This window comes from Patella vulgata, chromosome 6 (genome assembly GCF_932274485.2).
Source record: "Patella vulgata chromosome 6, xgPatVulg1.2, whole genome shotgun sequence".
NCBI lineage: Eukaryota > Metazoa > Mollusca > Gastropoda > Patellidae > Patella > Patella vulgata.
The window spans coordinates 73,332,054-73,359,668 of NC_065884.2; the positions used below are offsets into that span (position 1 = coordinate 73,332,054).

General features: G+C 35.6%; 1 protein-coding gene across 2 annotated transcripts; it reads left to right on the plus strand.

Annotated features, from left to right (window-relative positions):
- The first annotated feature begins 629 nt into the window (after positions 1 to 629).
- LOC126825333 (zinc finger protein 239) lies at positions 630 to 27,615 on the plus strand. 2 transcript variants are annotated; one of them, XM_050554944.2, is made up of 4 exons: positions 630 to 922; positions 18,302 to 18,505; positions 20,070 to 20,176; positions 24,309 to 27,615. In XM_050554944.2, the coding sequence occupies exon 4, from the start codon at positions 24,336 to 24,338 to the stop codon at positions 25,248 to 25,250; it is 915 nt and encodes a 304-aa protein (XP_050410901.1). In that variant the 5' UTR covers positions 630 to 922; positions 18,302 to 18,505; positions 20,070 to 20,176; positions 24,309 to 24,335; the 3' UTR covers positions 25,251 to 27,615. The 2 variants fall into 2 exon arrangements, 1 of the variants encoding a protein (XP_050410901.1); XR_008788470.1 differs by lacking the exons at positions 630 to 922; positions 24,309 to 27,615 and adding an exon at positions 22,882 to 23,100 and having other exon boundaries at positions 18,251 to 18,505.

A 27,615-nucleotide genomic window follows, 5' to 3' on the forward strand; every position in this document is an offset into this window, starting at 1 on the left:
AAGAGTTTTATAGTAGTAGATAATTTTATATGTTGGTTGTTCATAAGTTGCAGTAACCATAATAGTTTGGAATTTCTCTTCTGTATCATTCTTATCAAATACATGTACATTACAGAAATTATGGAATATAATGTACAAACAATGATGACCTGTAATCTTCAGATATGAGTTACTCGGGTAGGAGATGATCCACGTCATGTTTAAGACTTTCACAATGCTTATAAAAATGGCGGATTCTGATACCAGCAGATAAGACGTAATTATTAATCTGATATAACGTACCGGTATGTAACTTCATTGTAGATGATTAATATCTGTTATTTAATGTTCAATTAAATACGAAGAAGCATAACAAATAATTATTAAATTATGGTTGATAATTTATGTCACTTTATGAACATTACCGGTATCAATTAATATTAATTATTTACTTTATTCAGGTTCTATAGTAGGAGGTGATTTTATATGTTGGTGGTTGATAAGCCGCAGTAATAAATAATAATTTTTGAATTTCTCTTCAACATCATTCTTATCAAATACATTACAGATTCGATTTATCTTTATATTTGTAGTTTAAATTATGGGATATAATGTACACTCACATAAACAATGATGACCCGTAATCTTAAGATATGAGTTACTTGGGTAGGAGATGGTCCACGTCATATTTTTTTAACTTCCACAGTATTTATAAAAATGGCGGATGTCTGATTCCAGCAGAAAAGATGTAATTATTATTTTGTTATAACGTACCGGTATATTGGTTCATTGTAGATGATTAATATCTGTTATTTAATGTTCAACTAAATACGAAGAAGCACAACAAATAGTTTAAGAATAAGATACTCTATGGTAATGATACGATCAAACCAAGTCATTGCAGAACAGTTGCAGAGCACTTTTACTCAGGTGGCTGTTAAAGGTAATATAAAGGTTGCTTGAAGTCCTGTATCAGAATATTTAAATATTGATAGCCCTATAGATTATAATGTTTTAGTTTTCCTCCTGTCAGTGGGGCTTCACGGATGGCCTGGCATGCAATATTGTCAAGTTGTTTAGATGGTACAAAAAAGCTGCAGTTCTGTGTACACATTGGCTTGCAAGTGAATGATAAATTGGAATTTGAAATCAGAGTATGCTAATCCATAGCACCTCTCTGTCTGGGCAAAATTTCCTTAATAGCACATTTCATGGAATTAGCATATTAAAGGACAATATTGGTGTCAGGCATTACATCCCACTTCTACTCGTTGCCACTGGCAACCTTTATTTGCAATACATGCATAAAAGTATCCATTTACACACCAGAACCCATACCAGAGGAAAACCCTTTTCTTGTGATGTGTGTAGGAAATCATTTACCACTAGTAGTCATCTACAGCAACACACCAGAATCCATACTGGTGAAAAACCCTTTTCTTGTGATGTTTGTAGAAAATCATTTACCACGAGCAGTGATCTACATGAACACACCAGAAGTCATACCGGAGAAAAAACCCTTTTCTTGTGATGTTTGTGATAAATCATTTTTAACTAGTTCTCATCTACAATGACACACCAGAATTCATACTGGTGAAAAACCCTTTTTTTGTGATGTTTGTAGACGACGATTTAACACTAGCAGTGATCTACAGCAACACGTCAGAATTCATACTTAAAGTTACAATTTCATATTTTCTAAGAAAGTCAAAACATAATTATTTCTATGTCTTTTGCTTAATAGGTTGTTGTCAACTCACTATTATACGATCATAGGTGTCATTCTCACACTTAAAACAGATTTACACCGGAAATAATAACACAATTACCTCCCTTGTTTTCTAATCTCCACCATGGAGTAGCTAACTTCAAACGTTTAAATTTGTCGATGAAAATGATATTTTTGCCAATTTCTCAACTGTCAATAGTGAATTATAGGATTAATAGGATTATTCTTTAACAAGGTAGGACTGTTTATATATACCATCTATTTTAAGGCTTTATTTTAATAAATTTTAAAAACATAACTTAAAAATATGAAATTGCAACTTTAACCCCTTTTCTTGTGATGTTTGTGGTAAATCATTTTCAATTACTACTCATCTGTGACATACCAGAACTCATACTGGAGACCCATCCCCCCTTTTTGTTTTTTTCTTGTGATATTTGTAGAAAATCATTTTCTTTTAATCTTTGTAGTAAATAATTTTCAGCTTATCTATAACCACACACGAGAATTTATACTGGAGATAAAACCATTACTTGTGATGTTTGTCATAAATTATTTAAAAGCAAGTAGTAATCTAAATAAACATAAACAAATTCATACTAGAGAATTACATAAATCTAATATTTATGATATTAGATAATACTTATCCTGACATAACTATTTGCATATTCCGTTTTTCCTTCTCGGTAATCGTCGGAAGACATCAAAGTAAAACTGAAACACCGCCATGACCTCTGACCCACCTCACTATCACCACTGACCACATCACGTGTCATTACTGTCTTAAACTTCCTCTTCCGTTAACCTGCTAACCATTATAACATAGTCACATGCCAAGGGGAGGACGGCGGGATCGAGATCTTATGTCAGGATAAGTATTATCTAATATCATAAATATTAGATTTATGTAAATTAATTTACTACTTATCCTGACATAACTATTTGCAGAATTCATCAGAAAAGGCGGTGCTGGCATCTTGTCACGTGGAGTAGTGGTGATACTAAAAATAGATTTCAGAAATCAACGGTAAAACTCGATACATCTCGGTTACCGTGACCCCAAATGCACATACTTCCGAGTAATTAATATGATATCATAAATCATATAAAAACACCGAAAAGTGCCCGTATCACATTTTTGGAGAACAAGACAAAACTGGAACCCACCTGTCTTGGTTTCTGGCGCTGCTTTCTGTCTATATATATCCATTATATTACAAATAACCATCACCATAATAAAGGTCAAGGCCTCTAACCCTTCAACGTAATTACACTGCTACCATATATACATCAATAATCACACCATTATTATCGAACTCTTCTAGGCCCTGAAAGCACTTGTTGTGCTGCCACCAACGGACCCAATGAATGAACGCCATCTAAAGTCTCATCCGATAAATCTCGCAAATAGAAATTTGCAAATGTCGTATCACCAGACCAAAAACACCCCTTCATAATGTCGCTGACAGAGATATTATTATGAAGAGCTAAAGTTGCTGCGTATGCACGAATTTCATGAGGTCGATCCGACACAGGAGGCGGAAGACCTGCACTTGAGTAAGCTGCCAAAATCGTAGCCCGTAACCAAAAGGCGAGAGTATTTTTCTTCACGTCACCGTGCTTCGCTTTCAGTGGTAGAAAAAGCCGCTTTCGCTGACGTCTGAAACTACTTGTAGACTGTAAATAGATATTTAACGCGCGAACGGGGCACAACGATAAATCTTCATTGTCGTCAGGGCCCAAAATGTTATCCAGTGACCGAATTAAAAATGTTCTATCAGGTTGACCTGGTCGTTGATTCTTGGCCACGAAATCGAACATAAGCCCAAGCTGCACCGCACCCTTCTCGGTCCGTATAAATTTGACTTGAGTGACATCCAACGCATGTATTTCGGAAACTCTAGCAGCCGTGGCAAAAGCGAGTAGAAATGCTGTTTTATATGCAAGATGTGTCATGTCAGCTTCCAGCAACGGTTCATAAGGTGATTTTGTTAAATACTTCTGTAATTGGTCCTCCTGACGAAACCCCTTCACCATCGCTGAAATAACATTGGACTGTCCAAGTTTGACGGACATAATTTTATCACGAACAGATGCAATTGACGTCACATACGACGCTATAGTTCCATCTCGCAACTTTTTAGATTCTCGTAGAAAGATTATGAAATCAGCGATAGTTTGCAAAGGAGTCCTATCGGGTATGACTTTATTTACATTACACCAATCTACAAAAGTCTTCCATCTGACATCATAGGCATCACGAGTAGAAGATCTGTGAGCCTTCAATACAGCAACTGATGATTTCTCAGAAAACCCTTTTTCCATCAGTCCTTCCCGAACAAAGTCCAAGCGTGAAGTTGGAATAACTCCGGGTTTGGATGAGCTTGCTTTGTGTGAGGGCTTACTAGAAGTCTTTTCCAGACTGGTAATTTTATAGGATTTACTTCTGCCAACTGAACGAGATCAGGGAACCATTGACGTGTTGGCCACCAAGGCGCGATCAAAAGAATTTTGCATTTGTAGAGCCGAACTTTCTGTAGCACCCTTGGAATCAAGATTGCTGGTGGGAATGCATACGCGTCCATCAAGTGCCAACTGATCGCTAGTGCATCGTGATCTAATGCCCTTGGATCTGGAACGGGTGATACATAACTGATGATTGAGACTTGTCGCGAATAAATCCACCAATGGGGTCCATAGGCGTCTGCACACCTGTCGAAAAAGATCCGGGTGAAGCATCCATTCTGTTGCACTCGGTCTGTCCGGTCGGGATAGAGCATCCGCTATAACATTCAACGCTCCTGGAATGTGTCTGGCTCTTACTGCAATTTGAAGACTGTCTACCGTCTGATAAAAGTGAAATGTTAGGGACATTAGAACCTTCGACCTTGTTCCTCCCAGCTTGTTGATATATGTCGCTACTGTGGAGTTGTCGGTTGCGATCATTACTGTCGAATTTATTAAAAGGTCTGACCAATTTTGAACTGCTCGAATTACTGCTATAAATTCTAGAGCGTTTATGTGAAGGTTCTTCTCCTTGTGATTCCACGTTCCGGCGACGAAGGGATTGTGGATCGAAACGTTTTTCTGGTGACCCGTTAAATGAGCACCCCATCCCTGATGACTCGCGTCTGCGTGCAGATAAAACTGGGGTTCCTGCTCTACCAACGGTACCCCCGTCATCACATTTACGGGAACCTTCCACCAAAGTACATGCCGCTGTAGCTCCGAAGGTAGAACTATTAAATCCTGAAGTTCCAGTGACTCCATTCTGGACTGTATGAACATCTGCAGTGGTCGTAATTGAAGCCTTCCTTGGGCCGTAGCATACTGGGCTGATGTTAGAAGGCCTAAAGCCTTGGTCCATGTATGAACCGACTGTGGAGCATCTTGGATAGACTGAACAACTTGTTGTATCTTGTCCCATCTGTCCCGAGGTACCAACAATATTCCCCGAGACGTGTCGAATAGTCCCCCGATGAACTGGAGGTTCTGTGTAGGTATTAAGTCTGACTTCTCCTTGTTCACTAACCAACCTAGTTAGTGAAATACTTGAAGAACGAACTTCAGTTGCGCACAAAGACGGAGTTCCTCTGAGTTGGCTAGAATACAATCGTCTATGTAGGAGTCGACCCGGACTCCTCGAGAATGTAGAAATCCTACTATCGGCTTGGTAATCCGGGTAAACAACCAAGGAGCCACTGATATTCCGAACGGCAAAACCCTCCAGTGGTAATGACGTCCTTCGAAATAAAACCGAAGGTACCTGTGACATGATGGATGAATCGGGATGTGCAGATAGGCATCCTGTAAATCGATTGATGCTAGGAAATCTGCTGGACGAATCGCCCGCCGTAACTGTGCGAGCGATGTCATCTGGAACTTCGGAGGTGGAGCCAAATAAAGCTGGTTGAATGACTTCAAGTTGTGAATCATTCTCAGCTTGGTCGAATTTTTCTTTGGAACCAAAAATATTCTTGAATAAAACCCCGGAGTGAGATTGTCCAATGGGCTCTCTTCGATTGCCTCCTTCTCTAAGAGAATAAGAATGTTTTCTCTTAAGATTTCCGTATGCGCATCAGGATAAATCACTTCTACAGGTGTCTTCGTCAACGGCGGAGATGACGTCAGTTGCAGACGATATCCGTTTCTCAACACATCTGTCACCCACTGATCGCCTAAAATTTTCCAATTTTTCCAATACTTCTGGAGCCTTGATCCGACAGGGGACGTTTCGACCGAAACTTCCGGCCTTGGAATGGTAAAAGTCTGTACATTTGACAAGATGAAACTGTCTGACGAAAGGCCCGATTCCCCCCCTGACATGAAGTCAACTTCTTCGTGACGTGCCTGTCCTCGAGTTGTACGAAGATCTACTATAAGACCCTCCTCTTCTATTATCTTGGTTCCGAAAAGAATTAGATGGTCCAAACTTATAACTATTAGATGACGTCGAAGTCGTTGCCGATGGCGTTGAAGCTGTCATCTGTTGAGAAAATCGTGGCTTCTTGTACGATGGTTGATTCCGTCCGAAAGAAACATGCTTCCTTTTAAGTATCCGCTCGACCTTGATATTCGATTCGAGTGACTTCGCCATAGCCACCTGTGTGTTGTGACTATCTTGTGCCTTTAAGGCCTCCTGAATGTTGTTATGAAACACATATTCTCCCGTAATCGGTTGTCTAAGCAAGGACTCTCTCAAATGGTGTTCTAACTTTGAACCTTCTAAAGCTGCAACCCGTCTTTCCTTGATAATATTACCAACTAGGAATGTATTAATGTTGGCAATAGTATTCAACGCCGATGCCGCTGAAGCGATAGCCGAAGTAACACAAATGTCATCTCCGTTCTTCGAATGACAAAACTTCTCTAATAAAGCCTCTAAATGTGTTCCTAAATGAGACGAAGCCATCATGGATTGTTTAACACATGCCTTCCAACAAGACAGTATTCCATCCTCGATCTTAGCCCCAGGAATAGATCTCCTAAGTCAGACACTCCATGTTAGAATCTACTTTCAATGCGTCGATAGAAAAATCCAGACCATGTATTGGGTATAAACTCTCCTTAATAACTGGTTTATTGAACAACCTTCCCTTCCAATTCAATTTCTTGAACGCAGAGTTAAGGAATGAAGACACTTGTTTTACAGTTCCATCAGGGGGTAAGGAACGACCAACAGTAACTGCTGGTGTTGATTTTCTTGATACATTTGACTCCACTGGACGATCTGGTCGCAAAGGCTGTGGCGAAAGATCAGGTAAAGTACTGTAAATCCAAGCAATTGTATCTCTCGGTGACAAAATACCTGGTTCAGAATCGGACGCTTCAGAGTTGGCTGACGAGTGATCTGATTCGTCGCTCTCATGCGCTGGCTCATAAACTGGTGCCTCCACATCGTGTGTGGTAGCGTTCGTTGATGATGGAATACGAGTCGTACCTGTCGACGATGAGGAATCTCCGGTAACTTGACCGGTGTTAATCAATAAATTCTTCAAGACATCCAAAATTTGAGCTGCGCTTGGTGTCAGTGAAGCGCCGGGCGTCTGTGAAGCGCCGAATGTCTGTGAGGCGCCGAATGTCTGTGTAACACCGGGAGCCTGTGAAGCGCCGAATGTCTGTGTAACACCGGGAGCCTGTGAAGCGCCGAATGTCTGTGAGGCGCCGAATGTCTGTGTAACACCGGGCGCCTGTGAAGCGCCGACTGTCTGTGAAATGTCGGGGGCCTGTGGAGCGCCGGTCGTCTGTGAAGTGCTGGACGTCTGAAAAGCGCTGGGCGCATGTAAAGCGCCGACGCCGGGCGCATGTAAAGCGCTGGTCATCTGTGAAGCGGCGATCGCCTGTGAAGCGCTGGCCGCCTGTGAAGCGCTGGTCGTCTGTGAAGCGCCGATCTTCTTTGGAGCGCCGGTCTTCTTGGATGCGTTGGTCTTCTTAAATGACTTCGGTTTCAGACATGCGCTGGGCAACGCCGAAACTCCAGGCTTCCTAGATGCGCCGTCCTTCTGAGAACTTGATCTCTCAGATACGCCTCTACCACGCTCTTGTGGCGACTCCATCCTGTCGAAATCACCGACCTGCCTCTCTGCATCACTAAACATGCCGGCACCAGGAGACTGGCTCTCCTCGGGAACGGTGACATAACTTCTAACAAGCCTGTCCTGTTGAGTGGCTCTCTTACGAATAACATCTAAATACACCTTGAAGGCTTTCTCATCTAAAGGTAAACACCAATCACATCTTCGTAGTAGCGAACAAGTTTCACCCTCAACACAATCGGGACAAATAGGATGCGGGTCCTTGGCCGATTTAGAGAAATTGCATCTCGTACACATAGATCGTCTTATTTCCCCAGCCGGGTAAGCAATGGGGATATCAGCAGAAGACATAATAAAGTCAAATAAAGGCAAACAATTATCAAACCAAGTAACTCAGAGAGCTACAAAAAAAAAAAACCACGTGCACTCGTCATGCACGGAAAACGGAAGAGGAAGTTTAAGACAGTAGTGACACGTGATGTGGTCAGTGGTGATAGTGAGGTGGGTCAGAGGTCATGGCGGTGTTTCAGTTTTACTTTGATGTCTTCCGACGATTACCGAGAAGGAAAAACGGAATATGCAAATAGTTATGTCAGGATAAGTAGTAAATTAATTGAGATACTTGTGGTCATCTACAGCAACACAAAAACTGTTGATGAAATGGTGTTTAATGTCCTACTATTTTACACCGACTGAGCTAATGAAGATCAACATGAAATGGAGTAGGGTTTAAGATCTTTTTATTCTACACGGACTGACGACTGACAGTTATTCAACATGAAATAAGATACTATAATAAATATGAGAGGAAAACTATTTTCTTTTGATGGTTGTTATAAATGATTTACAGCCAACAGATGAAAATTCCTCAGAATATAAAGAATATTATTTATTTACACATCCAAATTATTGTAAGTTTTTGTTATAAACTAGAGGGTTATTTCCATAAAATAAATTTTAATATGATGTATTTTAGCACAAATAACAAATAAATGTATCTTAAATTATGTTTTTTTTCAATTGAAAAATAATATCTGTACAAAAGGAGTTTAATTAGTTTGTTATGAATGAAAAATAAAAGATAATGTAATTTATCAACCTCAACTAGTCAGCTATTTGAAACGACGTAGACCTACTTTGTTCTATCAATTTTTATATGCTTAGATTTTCAAATGGACATGGGTTGTAATCCTCCCCCCCCCCCCACCTGTCCATGTGTCTTGACATCTGCCCGTTCACAGTTCCTTTTCATATTGGCATATATTAAACTAGAACTTTATGGATTATGGCCCCTGATTGTTCGAAAAATCACGGTTTTATCTTTTGGACCTTCTAGAGGTCACAATTGTTATTTGATTTTAAAAACAGTTCATACATTTCACTGTTAAACCATAATAAGCTTTGTGTTTGAATTTTGTTAAAGGTAAACTGCGGTTGCAAGAAATTGATTTTTGGGCAAAAAACGTTTTATGGGGCTAAAAATGCGTTTTTGAAAAACAAAATGGTTCCTGCAACCGCAGTTTATCGCCTCTTCCATACCTGCTAGGTATTAATATTCTATGCATCCTGGCACAATTTTTATTTTTTTGGACCACAGGAACAGTGCCGGCTAATATATCCTAGAAGGGGGCGTGGCGTTTCTGGGCGTGTCTGTTAGGGGTTACAAATTGTTTGGCAGTGGTCATTCATGATTCCCGTCGTGGTACTTTACGACTCCAGAGCTGTTTTAGGTGGTACAGATTTCAGCTAATCTAGCCTAGCTGTGGTCTGGAAATTAGAAAACTCTTGTCAGGGATACTCCACCACTATAAATGTCTGGCTAATCTAGCCTAGTTGGGGGGGCATTGCATTTTGGGCATGAAATACCACACCCACCACCAGAAACCTGGCAGACTTACATTCTGATAATACCTGATATACATGCATTGATATCATATAGGAGAAAATTGGTACACTTTTCAGCTAGGTTAACCCCCTGGGCTCCCGCTCTAATATGCGTTGCACAAACAATAATGACGGTATCCAGAAAACCCAACTCAAAGACCACTCGGCCCAATAGAAGACAGCTCGGACCCAGATATTCAAAGATCACTCATCCCAACAAATAAAATGAAATTGTATTTATTTTAATACAATTATTTTCTTTGAATACCACTCGGACCAAGATAAGAAGACCACTCGGACCAAGATTAGAAGACCACTTGGACCAAGATTAGAAGACCACTCGGACCAAGATTAGAAGACCACTTGGACCAATCTGATTTTGAAATAAAAAAACCTGTTGTTTTAATAAAATTGATATTGTTCCTTTAATGAATTGATAGTTGTGTTTGTTTTAATATTTTAATACATTTGTTTTCTTTGAAATACTAAGGTGTTGTGTACTTAACAAAACAATTAACAAAACATCGATTAACAAAACATTATTAGGACAGTGATGCCTCTATCGCAGAACATATACTGCCAACATTCCATAACTTACAGGAGAAAGCTACTACTGACCCGGTAAAATCGGTAATGAGCTACATATTTGACACTTGGACGACAAATAGTTTCTCGAGTATCCTGATGTGAAGCGTAACTGGGAGAACAATAAGAACCAATAGGGACGTAAAGCCGAATCAACCAGATAATAATAATAATAATAATGATAATAATAATAATTTATTTATAATGCACCTATTACCAATATAAAATACTGCTCAATGGCGCAGTTAACATTTTGTGGACATCACACATAGAAAAATAAAATAAAATTAAATGGATGATAAAAGAAATTAAAATGGTATACGATAATCAAAATATGGTAGTAAAGATTATAATGAAATACGACATGTAATAAACAAATTAAAATAGCTAAAAGTAATAAAGAATAAAATAGAACAGCGCCTAAAATAGTATACAATGAACACGGATACCTGCATTAAAAGCCATAATAGTCAACAAAAAGGTGGGTTTTTAAATTGCGTTTAAAATTTTCAATGCTATCAGATAGTTTAATATTGAGAGGTAAGGTATTCCACAGAAAAGGAGAGGCGTAGGAAAAGGAGCGTTTACCATAAGATGTGGAAGGATAAAAAGGTGTAAGCAGGTTGCTATTTTGAGATCGGAGTGTACGGGATGGAGTAGATAGGGAGATAAGAGATTTAAGGTAATCTGGTGAATTATCTGAATGTAATGTAGAGTAAGTAAGTGTAAGTATTTTGAAAGTGATACGGTGTCATATAGGAAGCCAGCCAGTGTAGATCATGTAAAACAGGGGTCATGTGATCGGTAGGTTTAGTTTTGGTAATGATTCGTGCTGCTTTATTCTGAATTTTCTGGAGGAGAGACAACTTATTTGCAGGAAGATTACATAGCAGGGAATTACAGTAGTCCAAACGAGATGTAACAAGAGTATTCATAAGCGCATTTTACAGGTTTCATTACCCAGCCTTCTCAGTACGTAAATCCTTTTTTTACGAAACATAACAGAAGGCTAGAACAAGAAATTGAATTTAGAAATAAGCACTTTAGACAACTCAACAATTGTTTTAAGAAACTTGTAAAAGTAAAATGAAACTACTGCTAGTATCATGTTCCTGTCTAACCCAAGTGTTTCAGAGATATTATTTGTACTAAACCAAAAGATGCCGCTCTTAACGGTACAGTTAATGATAAAGCAATTTAAAAAATAAAACAAACGTAATTTCTAAAGCTGCTGTAATAACCAAAAAGCTAAATTTTACTGCTATTCAAAATCGTCAACAATAGATTTTTACGGCTGTAATAGTTGATATATTTGTAGAGAATTGCACGTGCATGGCTATTTATCGACTCAAAGAGAGTGCGGGGTAGTCAGAAATCAGTTCGAGACACGCAACTGAAGCGTGCACATTTAGCCGTGTCGAGACCAACTTTCTGTAGAGTGCACGGGTCACCCTACTGTTTGTATGAATGTATGTGTTTATGTAATATGTATTATTAAATGTATATGACTATGTATGCATGCTGTCCATAATGGACGTTTTGATGAAGTTTCTTATCCGGCCAATTTTATACAGTTGAAAATTTGTTGATTTACAGATAGGCGATATATGGTTACCCATATAGACAAGGAAGCTGTTGCTAACCTTATTGTATATTGACGTGTAAGCTTCAGATATGAGTTACTCGGGTAGGAGACGGTCCACGCCAAATTTAATACTTCCAAATGTTTAAAAAATGGCGGATATCTGACTCGAGCAGATAAGCCTCAAGACGTAATTATCAATTTGATATATGTTACCAGTAAATAAGTTCATTGTAGATGATTAATATCTGTTATTTAATGTTCAATTAAATACGGAAAAGCTAACAAATAATTTAAGCTACTGCAAGGTAATGAATTGACCACCAAACCCGTCATATTGTAGAACAATAGGGTATCCAGACCAGTCGGACCAAAATAAGACCAGACGGACCAAAATATGACCAGTCGGACCGACATGGAGACCACACGGACCAAACCAAAAGACTACTCGGACCAATTAATTCATATTGTAAGACCACTCGGACCAATATTTATCTTTGGTACTCGGACCAACCCAAAGGACCACTCGGACCAATTAGATTATATTATAAGGCTTGACTTAATCATTTTAAAAATAAAATACTGAGAATATGTTATTTATTATTAAATCACAATACAAAGAGATGAATAATTATTATTGGTTCGAGTGGTCATATTAAAACAAACACTATTATTAATTTATTAAAACAACACTTTATTATTGGTCCGAGTGGTCTTTTTTTTTGGTCTGAGTGGTCTTGGTCTGAGTGGTCTTGGTCTGAGTGGTCTTGGTCTGAGTGGTCATGGATTCAACAGTAGGACATTAGACCCAAATTTATTTTATATGTTTTATGCCACTTAATGTACATTATCAAGGAATATTAATTATTTACTTTATATCAGTATATCAGAATATCTAAATATAGATAGGCCTTTTAGTTAGTTATAATGTTTAATGATTAGGCCTACATTACATTGTTAAACCCCCGAAACGACCATCAAAAATGATGTAAAAACCAAAGAAAATAATGTTGATGTAATGCGATAATAGTAATACCGATTACATCATTAAAACTAAGAAACAGCCATCAACAATGATTTAAAGCAGTATCAAATGGACAATACCAGATCTCTAAATTCTAGTCAGTCGGTGTTTATCTCCTAATTACCATTTTGTTTTGTGTATTTACAGGGAGAAGATCCAGAAAATGTCAGTTCATTATGTCTCAAAAAAGAACTATAAATGTGATGTTTGTAGTAAATCATTTATCACTAGTAATAATCTACAACAACACATCAGAACCCATACCCGTGACAAACCCTTTTGTTGTGATGTTTGTAAAAAATCATTTATCACTAGTAATAATCTACAACAACACACCAGAACCCATACCCGTGACAAACCCTTTTCTTGTGATGTTTGTAGTAAATCATTTATCACTAGTAGTCATCTACAGCGACACACCAGAAGTCATTCTGGTGACAAACCATATAAATGGGATGTTTGTGGTAAATCGTCTACATCGACACATGAAATCACACACTGCAGAAAAAAACATACAAGAACACATGTGATGTTTGTAGTAAATATTTTACTACTAGCAGTGATTAACATAAAGACTCCATACTGGGGAAAAAACCCTTTTTCTTGTAAATATTTTACCACTTGTAATGGTCTATATAAACACACAAGAACCCATTCTGGAGGAAAACCCTTTTCTTGTGATGTTTGTGATATATTATTTAATAATGGAAGTAATCTAATTAAACATTAAAGAATTCATACAAGAGATTGAGATACTGGTGAAAAACATTTTACATCTTGTAGTCATCTATAGCAACACAAAAACTGTTGATGAAATGGTGTTTAACGTCCTACTATTCTGCACCGACTGGGATAATGAAGATCAGCATAAAATAAGATACTATAACCCATACGGATGGAAACTATTTTCTTTTGATGTTTGTTATAAATCATTTATAGTCAACAGAAATTTATAAAAACCAAAGGAAATTCATCAGAATATAAAGAAAATTATTTATTTACACATCCAAAGTATTGTAAGTTTTTGTTGTCAGGGTTATTTCCATAAAATAAATTTAAATATAAATTATTTTAGCACGAATGACGGTAAAAATTTATCTTTAAATATGGTTCTTCAATTGAACAAGAAAAATAAAATTAATTAGTTTGTTATGAATGAAAAATAAAAGATGTCCAAATTTATCAACCTCAGCTAGTCAGTCATTTGAAACGATGTAGATCTACAGATAACATTAAACCCATCACCCCTTTCATCTGTCACAGTCCAAGGTCAAGGTTGTAGGATGGAAGACCAGACAAGGAAGAGCTTCTAGTCATAACTAGACCTTCTATTTAGTGATGACAGGTTGATCTTTTCTTTTCACCTTGAAACAAATGAAATGGAGTTTAACTTTCTACTGTTCTGCTCAGACTGGGCTAATGAAGACGGGCATATGCCATACAGTGTGCTGTGAGGGAAATTATATCAACTGCCAAGGGATCTTTAATGTGCATGCCAATGGGTCAATTCAAGTCCTGGGTTAGGTGGTGTAGTGTCTAACACCAGTTAGATCATTGTAGCACTGGTGTAACGCTGTGCTAACTCAACCTCAGACCCCCTCTGTATTTGAAATCAGTCCGAGTTAAGGTCTACGGTGTTGAGGTTGTGTTTAATATGGATATATTTACATAAAATGAACACCAGTGTCGTATCTGTGTTACCCAAACACTAACTTATACCTGAGCCCCTCAGTTTGTCTATATTTTCAGTATCAATTTCCTGATTTAAGAAACAAATTTACATGAAAAAATATAAAGACAAGGAGCTTTGTGCAATATTATTTCTAATTACATAAAAACTTGTTAGATAATAATAACTTGATAAAAGATATTATCTTATTAAAAATAACTCTAACACTAACCCCTAGGGGTTAAAAAAAATCTCAGTTCAAGTCATTTATTACAACACTGGTGTAAAACAGCAAACGGCAAGAGGGGAATTTCTTTTACGTTTTTTAGATTTAGTTTTAAGGCTTAAAATGATTTTTTTATCCATATATATATATAGCCAAAATGTAAGACAAAGAAATGTTGATCACAGACCTGCCAATTTACGAGACATTTTAGGAAATTTCGCCTGAATAATGAACAAATGAGACTTCAAAAATTCAACATAGATCCTAGTTACTTAACTTCCTGGAAGCGGTTAGTTTTCCCCAATTACCTTTGTTATTCTTAGTTGACCAGGTCATGCAAATAATTGAATGCTTTAGAACAGAAGACAAAAACAAAGTGTAACGTTTAAAAATAACACTAGTGTTATAGTTTTTTTTTTTATTTACCACCAGTGTTAAATGGAATATTTAATTAATTAATAAATAATTATCATAAGCCTTACTAATATTTCATTTTTAAGTCAAATATATTTTTTTTTGTGTACCACTACCCCATCATGGTGACAAAGTGGTATAGACACGTGAATTCACAATACCATACCATGAATAAAAAACATGAAATATGAATTTACTTTGAAAAGTTTTCGTGCGTTATCAAAAATGACCGGTAGTGACAATTTTGAAGTGGAAGCCCTGGTCAACACTGGTATTAAACGAGTTTAGACACTGGTGTAAACACTAGTGATAAATCGAGAGGCTCAGGTTAAGGCACTAAAAAGAAAACCAGTTATACACCACCACAACACAACCATAACACAAGCCTAACCCGGGACTTGAATTGACCCAATGTGTACACAGGACTTAGTTTTTTGTCCCATCTGAACCACTAGACAGCTGTTGGTTTTTCTTGACGGACGTTCTGAAAGAGTTTACGACGCTGTTGACATCAAATACATTGTAATTTAATATTATGGACAGGCTGAGTTATTTACGTCTGAAGGCATCGTATATGAAAAAAGGAAAATAGATAAAAACATTAAAAAAAACCCAACAAGTTCTGGTATATCAAATAGTCACTTTAAAACTTGGCGTTAAAATCGATGTAGTGGGAAGACAGGGCGGGTCATCTTCTCCCTTTGTCGTACTAAAAATAAGTTAAAACATGAGATCCATCTAATCAGTGCGGATAGAAAAAAACATTGTGAGGAAAAAGAATCTGCTTGCCTTAATTATACGAATTTAAAAAAAACCTCTTGAATTATACTCATTTAAAAATAACCATTTTAATTATAGAATTTTTAAAATAACCACTTTAATTATACTAATTTCAAAATAACCACTTTAATTATACTTATTTAAAAATAACCACTTTAATTATACTAATTTAAATATAACCACTTTAATTATACTAATTTAAATATAACCACTTTAATTATACTAATTTAAAAATAACCACTTTAATTATACTTATTTAAAAATAACCACTTTAATTATACTTATTTAAAAATAACCACTTTAATTATACTAATTTAAATATAACCACTTTAATTATACTAATTTAAAAATAACCACTTTAATTATACTAATTTCAAAATAACCACTTTAATTATACTTATTTAAAAATAACCACTTTAATTATACTAATTTAAATATAACCACTTTAATTATACTAATTTAAATATAACCACTTTAATTATACTAATTTAAAAATAACCACTTTAATTATACTTATTTAAAAATAACCACTTTAATTATACTTATTTAAAAATAGCCACTTTAATTACACCAATTTAAATATAACCACTTTAATTACAACAATTTCAAAATAACCAATTTAATTATACTAATTTAAATATAACCACTTTAATTACAACAATTTCAAAATAACCACTTTAATTATACTAATTTAAATATAACCACTTTAATTATACTAATTTAAATATAACCACTTTAATTACAACAATTTAAAAATAACCACTTTAATTATACTTATTTAAAGGTAACCACTTTGATTATACTAATTTAAAAATAACCATTTTAATTATACTAATTTAAAAATAGCCACTTTAATTATACTTATTTAAAGTTAACCACTTTGATTATACTCATTTAAAAATAACCACTTTTATTATAATAATTTAAAAATAAACACTTTTATTATGCTTATTCAAAAATAACCACTTTAATTATACTTATTTAAAATAGCCACTTTAAACAAATATTATGCAAGAGCTAAATCTGTCAATTACAAGTCTTTCTTTGGGCCTGAAATGTTATATAAACTATTAATTGGACATTAATCAATTTATCCAGACCATAATCAACTCTCTATATCACCGTTAGCCTGGGATATTTACTGGATTTGAATTCATTCTGTGAATTACGATTGTATGTGAAACTGGATAATCGAAACTTAATCATACTAACGTCAGTAATGACAACCGAGACTAGCCTAAAAAAAAAACAATGGCTAATATCTCGGTTTCAGAGTGAAGCAATCTGACTGATATTTTCAATATATATTGTTTTCATTATCTTTTTTTGAAATTGTTGAAATTTTATGATGGTCCTTTATATCAATCTGTACTTGACAAGAAAAATGGTAGCCTGTCTAAATCCATAATAACTATTTGCCATAAAAAACGGGGTCTGCTAAGTGTCAATTCCTTAGAATTAGTAAATGTAATTTCTGATAAAACAAATTTTTATTAAAAAAAAGAAAGAATAAAAAATTGCACACACCTTTAGTGAATTCAAACATTTGCTTGTAAAGTAGTGTTTTTATGTCAAAATGCCCCCCAAAATGTGATGTATAAGCAATTTTGGAAGTTATAGCCAAGGGATATCAATCTTGTATTACTCAAAATCACTACGATTTTAAATAAAAAAATAACAATTTGCCATAAAGAAGGGTATATTATCAAATACAGATATAAATTATTATTATATGAGTTGAAATAATGGTGCATTTGGGTAAATCCAGCTACTGTTAAAAAGAAGGCTTTTGCATTGTGCTGTGAAACAGATTGAACACAAATATTACAGATTCTTCTAACTCATTACTTTTATTGCTACAGATAAATTGTTGAGAGAGAGAGAGAGAGAGAGAGAGAGAGATGGGGTTTAACTCCACTCACACAAACTAGGTCATTTTGGGACCAACATATGGTTTTAATTTTATTTCAATAATTTGCTTGCGCATAGGGGTTCTTTAGCAGTGGGAGGAAACCTGAGGACCCGGAGTAAAAAAACAAGGTTGGACAAGCGACCCTACTCCTTGTCACGTACAATATGATACACTACGCACATGCTAACCATTCAGCCATCCAACCCCCCAATAAATTGTGGAATATCAGGTCATTTCACAGAAGCAGTATTGAACGCAATCTCAACGACAAACAGACCCACACTACCTGCAGAGAAGTTACCATTTAATTTTCGTACGTTAGTTACGTACGTTAGTTACGTATGTAATGAATGATGATCTGTAAACATGCATTACTCGGGTTGGTGTAGATCCAAATCACATTTTAGAACAACAACATTCTTTATAAAATAGGTCACTGCCCAACAATAATAATCAATAATAGAATCTACTTTATCAAGCAGGTAATCAGATAAGCGACCAGCTGTATGATACTGTATAGAGGAAACAATTATCACGGTGGTTGGATTATGCTAGTGGTGACGGACTATACACATAACCACACGACGGTTCTCATAGACCGGAGGTTTTGATATGGGGATAACAAGATAACATGAAATGGCGAAAGCGTTTTTAATCAAGCAAGACATATTTTATATAGGCTACAGGTATATTACTTACTATTACTATTTAATGTTAAAATATTAATTTGAAATACTCTGCTGTACATGAATGTATCGAGTTTGGTACTCGTGTATTATCCTGTTGTCATACAGCAGCATTGTATAGTAGGCTACTAATAGTAGAATTTGGGGCAATGAATAAGATTTGATGTCAATATCTTAATATATGGTACTCAGGTGATTAATCAGGTTATGTAGTCAATTATAGGATTATTCTTTAATCCTATGTCACTTAGACTGCCTGATATCATACTTACTATATATCATTCTAAAACCACCCCAAACCGTCTCTTCATATTCACAGCTGTGACATACTTAAACCGATCATGCGAGATAATAATAATAATGCTGCTTTGTTATACAAATGCATGATATTAATATATACAGGAGTATTGTATAGCATACAATAGGCCTACAATCATTAAAGTAGCCATGTCTCTTACTCAATATCATCCAATTATTTGATGTTATTATCTTACCAGGCAAAGATGGGTTTGTGAAGCGGTGGACACACTAGCCGAATGATTCGGCTGAATCAATCGGCGTCGAAATTCGCCTAGTGTGTCCACTGTCATTCGAATAGAAATTCGGCCGAATGATTCGCCCGAATCAAACAAGTTTGAAATATTCGGCCGAATATTTATTCGGGCGAATTATATTCGCCTGGTGTGTCCGCTTCGCTGAAGCATTCGGCCGAATATATAATTCATTAGCCAATCACCACTCATATCGAGAAGTCACGTGATAGATTGAAGACATAGATGCCGCCATGTTTAATCATGTGACGTGAGAGGTGATGCAATCGGCAGGTTGAATCGGGCGAAGCATTCGGCTAGTGTGTCCACCCATTCGGCCGAATAAAATTCGGCACCGATTGATTCGGCCGAATGATTCGGCTAATGTGTCCACTACTATATATTCAATATTTAAGACAAAATAAAATTTTTAACATTGGTACACTAATCGTGTAGCATAAAACGTTTCAGCACCATTTGTAACAAGGGACTCGAAGAATGAGGCTAGACATATTCCACAATTTTAAGTCATGTCAAACGGTGATACCATATTCCTATTTAGAGAGCATGCACAATAAATACTATCTGTATAGACTGGAATAACCAGACGCTAGAGAATGCCATTCGATTGAGACTTCCGCCATATTTCGCGCCGAACATAACTGATTTGAAATTAGAGTAAAAAAGGAAACAATTGAATGTAAATCAGTTTATATTCATATTACATTATAATATGCATTGCGACCCATTTGTGTCAATTTCTAGGTCCAAAATATTAGCGATTTTGCTCCTTTAATAAGAAATAACAAAGAATTAGATTTACATGGATTTCTAAAAGAATAGTAAATTATATTAATACGGCTTGTATGTAGGCCTTAAGTTAGGCCTTTTATATCTCAAATGATATTTAATGCCTATTTTTAAACATTTCATATACGAACGTTGCAACATCATATTTTTTTTTAAATCGTTTAGATTAGTTTTAATGTAATGACTTAAAAACGTTTACAGAAATTTATATATACATATTTCAGGTGGTTTGAGGCGGTCTAACGGACAGCAGTTTTGGTCTGTTTCCCTTTATTTTCTTCGAGGAATTGAGGTAGTCAAATATTTATACCAAGTGCTGAAAGATAACAAGGTAGGACAATGTATGACATATTTCCAATGTCTATTTTTTGGTTAACACGTGCATGGTCTATTTTTAGCTCTATAGGGCGGTTGAATGGCCCAATGGTCAGCTTGAGCTCGCTGTATCATAACATCTGCCATTGAGTCAACTGGCGTGGTTTCGATTCCCCATGTATGTGTACATGGGTTTTCTCCAGGTCCTCTGGTTTCCTCCCACTGCTAAAGACCCCTAGTGAAAACATATTATTGAAATAAAATAGAACCATATGTTGGTCCCAAAATGACATAATTTGTGTCAAGTGGAGATTACCCCCCCCCTCTCTCTCTCTCTCTCTCTCTCTCTCTTAGCTCTGGAAGACTGGCCTTTTCTTCATGTGTTTTAACATGGTAAATGCTAGGAAAAACCACGTTTTTAGTCTTTTTCTCTTTATAGAAAATGTATTCTTGAATGCCACTCTTGTTATAAGTTACATGTAGCATTTGTAACAAATTACTGATTATTAATCATGTCTAAGTAATTTTTGTTGTTGTTTTATACAATGATATGTGAATTTCCCAAATATTCAAGTTGATTGCTGTACCATAATGTAAATCATAAACCAAGAGACATTGCTATATGAAGCCTATTATATGTTTTGTGTTTATTATACTGCAAACAATTAATAGATAACATCTGTTTAGGTGTAAAATGCCACGAAATAGAGCATTAGGGTATGTAATAAAGTGAATTAGAAAGGTGACCGGTGGTTCCACGAAAGAAATGAAATGAAATGGGGTTTAACGCCCTACTGTTCTGCTCCAAAATTGGGCTAATAAAGACGGGCTATGAGAGAAATTTTGCCCGGACAGCGGCAATATGGTCGAATTCCAACTGTCAAGGGATCTTTTACGTGTACACCAATGTGTACACGGGACCTCGATTTTTCGTTCCAACCGAACGACTAGACAGCTGTACTTGTCAGGCTTCCTCGAAAGAATTCAAGACGATATCAAAATTTAAGCATAGTGGTGTTCATCTAAAGAACAAATGATTAAGATGTAATTAGAAATAATTCTGTATAGAATGCATTGATTCCACCTACCGGTATATATTTTCATTCAACAGTTTTTCTCTGAACCAAATACTGAATCTGAAATTTTGATAAAGTGGGACAAAAATATGTCCTTCTTGGTTGCGACAATAGAGATAAATGGAGATTATTAAAATCTGACAGAGTGTCAAAAACTAAGTCAAGACGATCTACGAGTCCTATATGGTTCATTAATTAAAAACACTTATATGGATATACTACGTCTGAATTTATTAACATGCTACGTTTCAATACATATACAGATATCATTATCAAGCAAATAATGATAACGATATCTGTATGTGTATTGAAACGTAGGATGTTAATAAATTCAGAAGTAGTATACCCATATAAGTTTCTTTAATTTGTGAAATCTACTTCTACAACATGTATATGTCTGATAAGGACAATATAGAGTTTATACAAAAAAATTGATAATTGAGAATAGTTGGGTGGTGTTATCGTCTGTCAATCAAACTATCGGCAATTCATTAGTGTTATATATCATTATTTGCTTGATAACGATATCTGTATGTGTATCGAAACGTAGGATGTTAATAAATTCAGAAGTAGTATACCCATATAAGTGTTTTTAATTTGTGAAATCTACTTCTATATGTCTTATAAGGATTAGATCTATATGGTTATAAACAATTAATTAAACATACTTTATGTAAGATTTAGATAAAACTCTAGCCATTCTCACTATAACAGTTCAAAAATAGATAATGTAAAATTAATAATTTGAAAATTTCATTCAAATTACTCTATTGCGAGTGAAGATATTAGCCTTTTAAGGTTTGACAAGATGTGTCCATTAATTGTAACCACTGTACTGGTTGTTTGAAGCCACGCCTCGCTCCTCCATTTTTAAATTAAATCAAAATATGGCTGAATTATTTAATCTATTTAATATCGGAGAAATCCATTGCTATCGAGAGTTAATTATGGTCTGGATAAGTAAATTAATATCTAATTAATAATTTAGGTAACATTTCAGGCCTAAGAAAAACCTGCAATAGGCACATTTAGCTCTAGCATAATGCTTGTTTAACCAAAAAAAACTACAAAGGTTTTAAAAAATTTATTCACTGATTCAACATCGTTTTATTGTCTCTGTTATTCTTTTCCATCAAGCGGAAATTTTATAAAAATGTCTGTATTTTCCTTCAACCAAACAACTATTTTAACTTCAGTTATAATCGGGAAAATTTACAGTAGCTTTTGGCCAACAGCATGTATGCATGAAGGCAAAACAATTTTATTTGTTTATTCAACCATACTTAATAGAATTATAGGCTGAAAATGTTTTTAGATCAATAAGCCCAACATGTAGTAAGGTAGCATGCAGTGCTATATATAGACAACGATTTATATCAACCTTGCATGTAATTGTCTAGTCGGCTGTACAAATGTAAATATATAGTAGATGAATAATATCAACCTTGCATGTAATTGTCTAGTCGGTTGTTAAATGTAAATGGGATAAACCATTTATAAACTTTGTGTTTATTGTCCTGTTATTAATCAATAACATCTGTTCGGTCGTAAAATGCGTGGAAACAGAGCACCAGTGTAATAATAGTGGATTACAGAGGTGACTTGTGGATATGTACATGTATCTGTCAATTATTCTCGATTACAGAGGTGACTTGTGGATCCGTGAAAGAATTTGAGACAATATGTATCAGTGAATTATTCACGAAGTGACTCTTCTAAAATAAAGAAAAAATAATAGTGTCATAAATATCTGGTACTGGTTAGTAGACCTTTTTACCTAAAGTGAAATAGTTGACTGTTTCATTTTAAACAATACATGCTATTGATAGAAGGATATTTTCACTCAAAAACAGGTAAAGACCAATACATGTAAGTTTCTGTTAGTAAATAAGGCCAGACACAAGGACAGCTGTCTAGTTGTTCGGATGGGATGAAAAAACCCGAGGTCCCCTTTACACATTGGTATGCACATAAAAGATCCCTTGGCAGTTCGAATTTGATTTAAGTGTAGGCAATAGTGCCGCTGCCCTGGCAGAATTTCCCTCATATCACACTGTATGGTGTATGCCCGCCTTCCTAACCCAGTTGGAGCTGAACAGTAGGATGTTAAACCCCATTGCATTTCATTTTTAACATATTTTAAACCTATGATGTTATCGTTGTTACGATAAATCTATTGAAAATCAAGGGCATCCGATGGTCTAGAGAGTTGATTAGGGTCTAATTAATCTATATATAAATAAAATCAAAGATGTGTTTATGTATGTATGTTCGACCATCCAGCTTCGTCACTGTGCCCCACCCCCACCCCATATATGTGGTATCAAATTAACCAGCATGTCCCTGTGAATGTTTTTTCGGCCCTCAAATTGGGGTCCTGGATGAGGCTGGGTATCCTAGTAGTTTATATAACATTTAAGGCCTAAAAAAAGACCTGCAATACACAGATTTAGCTCTTAAATAATGTATGTTTAAAGTATCGGATAGGATATTGAATCCCTTGAAGTCTTAAAATTATATTTACTATTAACAATGCTGTGATGAATTCTAATATATGTCAGGCCATTGCAATATGAACTAGAACTTTAAAGAAGTACTGAATCGGCTAAATGTGTCAGCAATTGCAATATAAATAAGTCAACATTGTAGTAAAAAGGTATCGCCACCATGTATAATTGGGAACAGAAACCAAGCCAACACATGTGTGTTTGATCACACGGTCTGTCATTGAGTCAAGTGGCGTGGTTTCGATTCCCTGCTTGTACGTGACAAGGAGTAGAGTCGCCTGTACAACCTCAAGGGTTTTCTCTGAGTCGTCTAGTTTCCTTCCATTGCTAAAGACCCCTAAGCACTAGCAGATTATTGAAATGAAATCGAACCATTTGTTAGTCCCGAAATGATCTAGTTTGTGTCAAATGGAGGTTAAACCCCATCTCTCTCTCTCTCTCTGAATGAGGAACTTATAATTTAAATTGCTGTATATATTAGATCATTTAGCCATGCCCCCCCCCACCCCACCCCCCAAAAAGAAGGAAAACAAACTATTAAAATAATTATTATTTTTTTTTTTAGAGAAGACAGTCCGGAGAAAAGCTGAAAATGTCGATTGAATCTTTCTCCAATAGAATTTATAAATGTGATGTTTGTTTTAAATCATTTAAATATCTTTCGAGATTAAATAAACACATTGTGATTCACACCAGAGAGAAGCCATATGAATGTGATGTTTGTGGTATATCATTTAGACATACAGGAAATTTGAAACGACACAGTAGAATTCATACCGGTGAAAAACTTTTTAAATGTGATGTTTGCAGTAAGTCGTGTAATACTAGCTCTAATTTGAAGATACATAGAAAAAGTCATATTGGATTAAAACCTTTTTCTTGTGATGTTTGTCAAAAATCATTTACCACTAATAGTCATCTACAGACACACATAAAAACCCATTCTGGATTAAAACCCTATTCTTGTGATGTTTGCAGAAAATCATTTACAACCAGCGGTAATCTACAGAGACACATGAGAATTCACACCGGAGAAAGACCCTTTTCGTGTGATGTCTGTAGTGACACATTCGTCTCCTACAGTAGTCTACAGCGACACAGCAGAATCCATACTGGTGAAAAACCTTTTTCTTGTGATGTTTGTAATAAATGTTTTGTTACAAATAGTAACCTATTGGAACACACAAGAATTCACACGGGGGAAAAACCCTATTCTTGTGATTTTTGCTGTAAATGTTTTAGCACTAGTGGTGGTCTACATCGACACACTAGACTTCATACAGGAGATAAACCCTTTTCTTGTGATGTTTGTAGTAAATCATTTGCACATAGAAACAGTCTGCGGGCACACATGAACAGCAGAGCACACAGCACGTCAGTGGTTCCAAATCTTTTGTTGGTTGCGACCCCATTCCAGAAACCGGCATCTGATCCTGACCCCTTGAAGAACAATGTTTTCCCTGTAAATCATCCACATCCTGATAAAGATAGAGTGAGAATCCCCTAAAACTAGTTTCGCTTTTCAGATAAAAATGTTGTAATCGATCTGATTAAAGTACCGAGCCCTGATTCATGAAATTTTAACTTAAGATAAAATCCAAATTTTAGTAGATACCTCAACTTTGATTGGCTAAGCACTAAAATCAATCTAATATTATCCAATCAAATTACTAATATTTGGATTTATCTCAGTTAAGTTTTCGTGAATAAGGGCCCAGATCTATATTTTGTTTCGTTTTTTTATACTTTCGATGGCCTACACCAATGACATCTATACTACATGAAGATCTGAAAAGTTGTACTCGAAGGTTGTGTCAGGGGTCGTATGAGCGGCTTTTGACCCTATGACGTCAGCGTTGATGTTTCTAGTGGTTTACCCACACTTCCGTGCATTGGGTAATCCCTCACTTCAACCAAAACGCCGGTAATATATAACAATTCTTCCAGATTCTAGTGTAGTAAAGACAAGTAAAACAAAATTTTAAATTATAAAAAAAGAAACGAAATAGAATCTGTGTTGTAATCAGATTATGTTGTAGTGAGAGACTGAGAGGGCGTGAGAGAGGAAAGGCGATGTGGCTAGAGGTGTTTAAATCTCGAAAACAAAACAGTTTTTCAAAGTACATGTATTTATACTCTAGAAATAGGGAGAGGTTATTTCAGATAAATCCCACTTACTCAATGGTTAGATCAACAATTTTCAAAGTAATGATATTCTTTAATTAATTTAATTCCACTTTAATTAAAAATTGGGTCAACAATGTTTAAGTAAGCAAACTGAAACTGATATACATTTTAGTTTGGGTGTGTTAGGTTGTCACTCCGTCAACAATTGGCTTTTGCACGTGATATAGGCTAGACTTTTTCTTGGATCCTTTAAAGTTGGTGTGAAGATTTGTGGTCACCAGAGGACACCACTTATTTCCCCACCAGCCCCTTAAAAACCCCGAATATAAATAGATTATGACATCTTTACATCTTAGTACTTATAATCCGGAAATAGATAGAGGTTGTTACAGACCAATCTCCCCTAGGTCAACAATGTTCAAATAAAATTGAAACAAAAGAACAGTTTTTGTTACAGTGTGTATTACCAATATCCAGTTGTCCATTCTTAACCTGGCATTCCACTTTCCCTTGTATCCATTCTTAACCTGGCATTCAACTTACCCATGTATCCATTCTTAACCTGGCATTCCACTTTCCCATGTATCCATTCTTAACCTGGCATTCCACTTTCCCTTGTATCTATTCTTACCCTGGCATTCCACTTTCCCATGTATCCATTCTTAACCTGGCATTCCACTTTCCCTTGTATCTATTCTTACCCTGGCATTCCACTTTCCCATGTATCCATTCTTAACCTAGTATTCCACTTTCTCTTGTATCTATTCTTGCCCTGGCATTCCACTTTCCCTTGTATCTATTCTTACCCTGGCATTCCACTTTCCCATGTATCCATTCTTATCCTGGCATTCCACTTTACCTTGTATCTATTCTTGCCCTGGCATTTAATTTCCCATGTATCCATTCTTAAGCTGGCATTTCACTTTCCCTTGTATCTATCTTTGATACAATGAATGAATGAAATGTTGTTTAATGGCACGTCAGCTCCAACCGGGCTATATTGCACCAAACATATGGTGAATATTACGAGACAGGCTAAATTATATCACAGAAAAACATTATATGCATACATAAAAACAATATCACAGTTACTAAAATTAAAAATAAAATACAACTTTTACGCATATAAATATTAAAAACAAAAATGAAATGATATATACAATTAAAATTTATGATAAAATCCTGTCTCTTTTAAAAAGTCTAATGCTTTACCATATAAACCCAGTTGGGCAAACATGTGATGTAATGACTGACAACAGTAATAATTTGATCTAATATTCTTGAGATGCCTGCACTCAATCAGAATGTGCTTAACTGTCAAAGGAACATGACAGTGTTCACATTCTGGTTGAGGCTTTCGCTTCAAGATGAAAATGTGGGTTAAAGTATGACCTATGCGAGAGCGACACAAAACAACCTCCTCCCCCCTGCTAGTTCTATAGGAGCTTGGCCAGTCTCCTAAGAGAGGCTTTACGTGATGAAGTCTTTGATACAACTCATGTTATAGACAAATTACAAAATTTTAACCCTTGTATATTTAATGATTAACACATAATGTATATTTAATGATTAACACATAATATATCTTTAATGATTAACACATTATATATCTTTAATGATTAACACATAATGTATCTTTAATGATTAACACATAATGTATCTTTAATGATTAACACATAATATATCTTTAATGATTAACGCATAATGTATCTTTAATGATTAACACACAAAGGATCTTTAGTGAT